The 5,850-nt window shown below is 47.3% G+C and overlaps 1 protein-coding gene across 1 annotated transcript; it reads right to left on the reverse strand.

Annotated features, from left to right (window-relative positions):
- Positions 1-3,957: 3,957 nt before the first annotated feature.
- Positions 3,958-5,550, reverse strand: TERG_08747 (uncharacterized protein; the record flags this gene model as incomplete). The annotated part of the gene is made up of 3 exons (XM_003237946.1): positions 3,958-4,214; positions 4,279-4,926; positions 5,025-5,550. The coding sequence occupies 3 exons, from the start codon at positions 5,548-5,550 to the stop codon at positions 3,958-3,960; spliced, it is 1,431 nt and encodes a 476-aa protein (XP_003237994.1).
- Positions 5,551-5,850: the final 300 nt, after the last annotated feature.

Genomic DNA, 5,850 nt, shown 5'->3' on the forward strand with positions numbered 1-5,850 from the left:
ACGGTCATGGCAAAGCTGTAGGTGTAGGTCTTGTACTTGAAAGTCTGCCATCCCTGGACGAGCATGAGGATGCCAAAGACAATGACCAGAGCAGCGTTTATCGGCCGGTTGGGATAATATCCGTAGATCGAGGCCTCGACGGGACACTGGGCCGTGACCTCAGTGCAAGTTAGGGGGCTTCCGCCTTCCATCGTAATGTTGGCCAGCTATCAGTAAATGATAAATTTCCTGGTACGGAGTATGGACACACAATTCTATGTGTAGGGGTATTTTCTAAGTATGGCCCTAGATATGAAAGGGAGAGGCGGGCTGCATGGTATTTAAATATCTCCTAGACCAAACCGATCCTTCAGGTTTGTAAGTTAAAAAGGTCGTAGCCAGTTTATGTCAACCTTCCAGGCTGAGCTGCACTGGCGGCAGCGAGATAATGCAACGGGACCCCTGGCTGACCCCTGCGGCTTGGAAGGGAGAGCATGGCAGCCATGCCTTGGAAATTCAGTGTCATGCCGCTCGCACGGGTAACCGAATGCATTTAAATATCAGTTGGACACGGGCTGATCAGGCTTGACAGCCGATTCCTCAGGGATATATATATATGCACAGAGGCCACACAGGATCAGCGACCGTATGCCTGAGAAGTGTCAACACACAGTAAAGGCTCTCCGTTTCATCCTCCAGAGCAATCTAATGTCCAATGATCCTTCAGACTAGGGTTAGCTAATCGTTAACTCGTCAATCAGGCTGTTAGCCAAGCTGCAGGGTGATTAACTCATGGGGCGGGATGACGTAGAGCGTTCGTTTACGTCCGTACAAAACGGAGATATATTTGAAGTCGCCCGTAAGGTGTCAGACACGGCAATTTATTAAAATATGGTATAACAATACGGAGTGAGCGTTATCCAACGCTTCGTCACAGAAATAATGGCTGTTAGCTAGCTAAGCCATGTTATCAAGGTATGTTAAGAATGAGCTTGAGTATTTGGCGATCGGCGATTTGGATTTATCAGCAGCTAATCCTAACACTTCTGCTGTTCGTAGAGGACAATTTGTAGCGGTAATTCCGCTACTCCGTACTCCCTCCTTATCTAAAGGCAAAAAATCTTGGTACGGGTTCATAACGCCAGTTGAAAGCGCGTCTTGACTCGTTTTGCCTCTCCAGCTTCTCGGCGATGTGGCCGTCGGGTCAAACGATTAGTTACCGTCTTTTTCTAAGCAAGTGAGCTTACATCGACCGACCTGTCATTGTCGCTCCCGTAAAGACCATGCTCTTTAAAGCGAGCACGGAGTCCTTGCTGTCTTGCCTCAGGCCCTTACCCAGAGAGAGTGGCTGTCGTTGTCTGCTCCCAGAGGTTGGCATCGGGTGGAAACAAGGTTTATCCGCGTGCGGGAGTTCCCTGCCGCGAGCTAATCCTCTTTAGGTTAGCCAGCTCACGAGTTGCGTCTTGGCAAACTCCCGTGACGACTTCAGCCTCAACTTCGACCTCAACGCATCAAACACCAAAACTTCGTCCTTTTTCGAGCAGTCAAATCGCCGGCTTAACATGGAGCTCTGCTGCTTAAAGGAGTTACACAACATTAACAATACCATGTTCTTCCTCTCTACGTGTGCTAAGCCGAGGCTCACTACGGTTCGGTAGACCTGGTCAGCGCTATGTTTTGCTCGATCTGTCATTCGCCCTGGACAGCTGCAACAGATATATGGTCTTGGGCTACAGTGGTACTCCGTAAGTTTTCCTGTGGCTGGTTAATAAGTTACTATAATAGGCCATGTTAATAAAACTTATCCAGTGCCTCCACTTCCACGTTGACTTGCACCCTAGAATGTTTGACTCCTTGAAGGTCAATGGGGTCTTAACTGAAAAGGAGGTTACTATATAGGCGGCTATGGCGCAAGGGTTTTGACCTCTACACGTTGAGAATTCTAACGCAGACCTAGACTTTCGGCAAATACTGCTATAGAAGACGGAACGAGGACCAAGCTTGATTAATAACTGATAAAACTGATCGAAAAGAATATACCCGAAAAGGTTATCGAGGCCGTCTATACCGCACTCAGTCCTGTTCAAGAGATACGGCCTAGTGCACCCGCAAATATTAAGGCTATATAACTTGTTAGCCCTGGTCAATATACGGGTGATAAGGGGTACCGACGAGAAGCTTAGACATAACGTCTTGTAGCGCCCTAGCCATACATCTGAGAGAATGGCAAATGGCAAAGGCGAAAAAAAAAAAAAAAGAGAAGAAAAAGAATGCATTGGAAATATTTGTCGCGGTTGCTTGACCAAGTCCTAAAGAATCTGGGACAGCAAGATTGCCGCGGCCATATGGTATATAGTTTTCTACATAGGGTTAGGAACTAGCTGATTTTACATCCTGACAGCTATCTTGAGACTTACGCCATGGAGTTGTTGCAGCGTAGAATGTAAATCTTTCCGCTGCACCCGCTACGAGAGCTACCCAAACGACAGCTGGCACCGAGTCAGCCACATGCTGGAGATTAACGACTTCGTCCTGGGTTGCCTCGCGCTTTTTGTGTTGTGCTTGTGGAGTATCTATCTCTCAATCAAAGAGGCTTATGTTTAACTAGAGATTTCGTGACAGTTGGGCAAATGGTCAATAGTTACGCAGTACCGTTGCAATTATAGAGGAACGTGAATGCATTTAGTAAGTACGGATACTTTTTTTGGAATTGGTCAATAGAGGGGGTGCCTGGCTCAAATTTAGGGAGATAGCATTAATCCTTGTAACTAATAATTTCACCTTGGGCCACGTAAGAACATAGACAAAAAATACAGCATCAGCAAAGTAACTATTAACTAATTACACCGGGGGATCCATGTAGGTAGAGTGGCTTTTGCAAGGGTTACAAGAAATATGCAATTCAGAGCACATCTTGGGGCAGGGCTTCCTGCGGGGACAAGCATTTAGAGCACAAAGAACTGAGACACAGCGTAAGTCCCTTTGTCCTCGCGGAGCGCAGGAGCCTGCGTTGTCAATACGGGGCAACCAAGCTGACAGTTTATCTGATTGGCACGCCAAGCCTCATCCCGGGAGCTTAGTTACGGCGCATCTCGTGTTATTATTGGATGATTTAAGATATTAAACTCACACACACGGGAAGCCAAAGTCTCTAGCCGCCAAAGTTCAGCAAATCATAACACTTGAATGGGGAAAACGAAGCATCCGCTCACGCGACATGGCGATTTCTGCGCCTCCCCCCTGCTTAACCAAAAATCCGCCAGATGTTAGTGGGATATGGAGCCCACGCTTCTTGTCAGTATGACTAAAGAGGATTCGCATAAAGTTATCTGCTTTGTATATTTTTGAAGATATATCGTTAATGGGTATGTGCAATATCTGAAACGGGAGGAATCTGAGCCCCGATTGAGGAGGCTGTCCAGGAAGCTTATGGTCTGCTGCTTTCTAGATACAGTCCCTTGCCAGAAATCATTGGCCGGCTCCACGCCAATGTACTCTGTGGGGTGGCCAATGATCTCTGAGTATTGTATCAACCCTAGAAACTTTATTGTTAGTGAAGACGGGCTTCTCGCCGTTATCGAACTTGTATGGAGCCGTCTATCCTGGGTGGAGTCTCGGCTCTTAGCAACGTGCACAGCCCCGGGTACAAAGGTGCATCGTGGATGAATCTACCTGGACGTGATCGACTTGACAACATCTATGCACTCTCAGCTGGTCATGGATGGGAGCCCCTTTTTGTGATATGGTGGCCAACCGCCCCTTCGACCCACCAGTCCAAGCTAAGCAGCATACTTATAGGTATACCTGTCCTTATCCCTGGTATTCGGGAAAAGCGAAAATTGAACTAACTGAACAGCAATCTGCACCCCAATTTCTCCTCTTCGGTTGAGTAGAGAGCAGACAAACAAGGTTGTTATGTAGGTAAAGTTGCTGCTGGATAAGGCTAGAGAAACGCTTATCTCCATGCTGTCTCTGATCCTAGATATCTCGATCCCTTAGCTGCGATACCAAGTCTAAGAGGTTCAGCTTCCTCTCCATCTTATTCTCATCTGCCTCATCGACAAGCTCTGCGTGGGGGCGTGTGCTGCCAGGGGGTAATCCGTAAGCAGCTGGGGTTTGACCGGCTGATATTGGATAAGTTTCTTCGGGTCTTTCATCAGTCCTAGGAATGTCGTGACGAGTGGCACTGGTACTGGATAGGTGTGTGCTTTCTCGGTTGTGTTGCTTTCCAAAGGCTGATAATATTAGTATCCTGTTTCCTAAGCCACCCAGGGTAAAGGAGGACTCAGTTTCACTTACGGTGACTTCGCGATCGTTCAATGCTGAACGATCTAGAGCCTTCGAATGTCCGTAGCCCATCCTTGCCCCTAGTTATTGCTTCCTTCTGTTTCCATATGGAATCATTTCGCACTGAGCCTACCTGGGCTTGGGCAAGCCAGTCTTGGCGCGGATGACGGTACTCGGGAGAAGATCTGCCTTTGAAATCGTACCTGGCACTCCTTTGACTCGCATCTTTAGAGCTTTCTGGTTGGGCCATCCCACTGGCATATTCATCGCTGGGGGGAACCGAGGGCAAAGGGCTTGAGCGAGCCTTGTGGATACATAGGGGATCAGGCCGGAGGGAAGAGTGGAAAGATTCTCCTCCCCCTGACCGTGGTGGACTCCGTGACTCATTTCGTTCATAGCGAGGGTGGGCATATTTGAACCGCTCTGGAAAGTTGCGCATTTGTTCCTCCCTTAACTGGCGGGTGCTACCGGTATAGCTAAAATCCCGAGAGTTACTCTCAGTTTCACGTACCGTATCTGACCCCATCGTTCCAAAAGGGCCCGTCGGTGTAGAGTTGTTTTGATAAAATCCATCTTGACGGTAGGCATACCTTCCATAGGGATTATTTTGTTGATAGGATTCCCCTTTGTGGCCGTAGTATGGATGTGGATTGTTCGATTCTAGAGGGACGCAATGATTCAGTACTTTTGTTTATGATTATTCGAAGAAGATCGTTTCTTTGTTTCAACAGGCCAAATAAAGGAAATAAAGAACTTACTGCGTGTCTGGTCTCTAGTCAGCTCCCGTAAGGGTATTGATTGCTGTGTCCTATAGTCATTGCCGCTACGACCACCAGAGCTTGACGGAAACAACGTTGTAGTGCCAGATGGAGCAGAGTTTGAGGCTCCAAAATCTTGTAGTTCATCTTGCGATACTACAGGCGAATCAGGAAACTTATGCATAGTTTCATAGCTCTGCCTACGATATCCTGGGTCCTGGTTGAAACTGGTCGAAGACGGTGTTAAGCTTGACCCTGGTTTCTTATTTTGAATCAGACGCTGTATTCGCAATTCTGTAGTTGATATACCGGCAGTATTAGCCGGAGACGATGGCACTTCTTGCTGGGGAGTTTGTGACTGGGGGTTGAAGGGAGATTCTTCCTCAGTATTAATAAGAGGGCCACGGCTCGCAGATATCTTATATAAATGTTTGAACCAGAGGAGAACGATAAGGATAACCACAATAACCAGAGAGGATATAAGAAAGGGAGGCAGGAGTTCGGACTTGTTGTTCGCCTCTCTCATGTTCAGAGACTTGCAAGAGAGCCAGAACCTTGTCTCCAAGTGGATAGGGTCTCTGGCAGGCAAACAGGCACTCAATATGACTAGAATAGACCAATCCAGTACAAAAGAAATAGGACATCATAGCCAAAAACAATGATGCACCAGTTGTATACTCTCTGTGTTATAATACTGATGCAGTGAGCACCGGGCTTTCAATTATCAAATAGTCAAAAAGAGCAATTGGGGTTGTCAAATCGTTATAATGTGGGGTTCCGGGTCTAGCCAGGTATATTAGGGTGTCTAGAAAGGGTTCATTGTGAA

Source organism: Trichophyton rubrum, assembly GCF_000151425.1.
Source record: "Trichophyton rubrum CBS 118892 genomic scaffold supercont2.2, whole genome shotgun sequence".
Taxonomy (NCBI): domain Eukaryota; kingdom Fungi; phylum Ascomycota; class Eurotiomycetes; order Onygenales; family Arthrodermataceae; genus Trichophyton; species Trichophyton rubrum.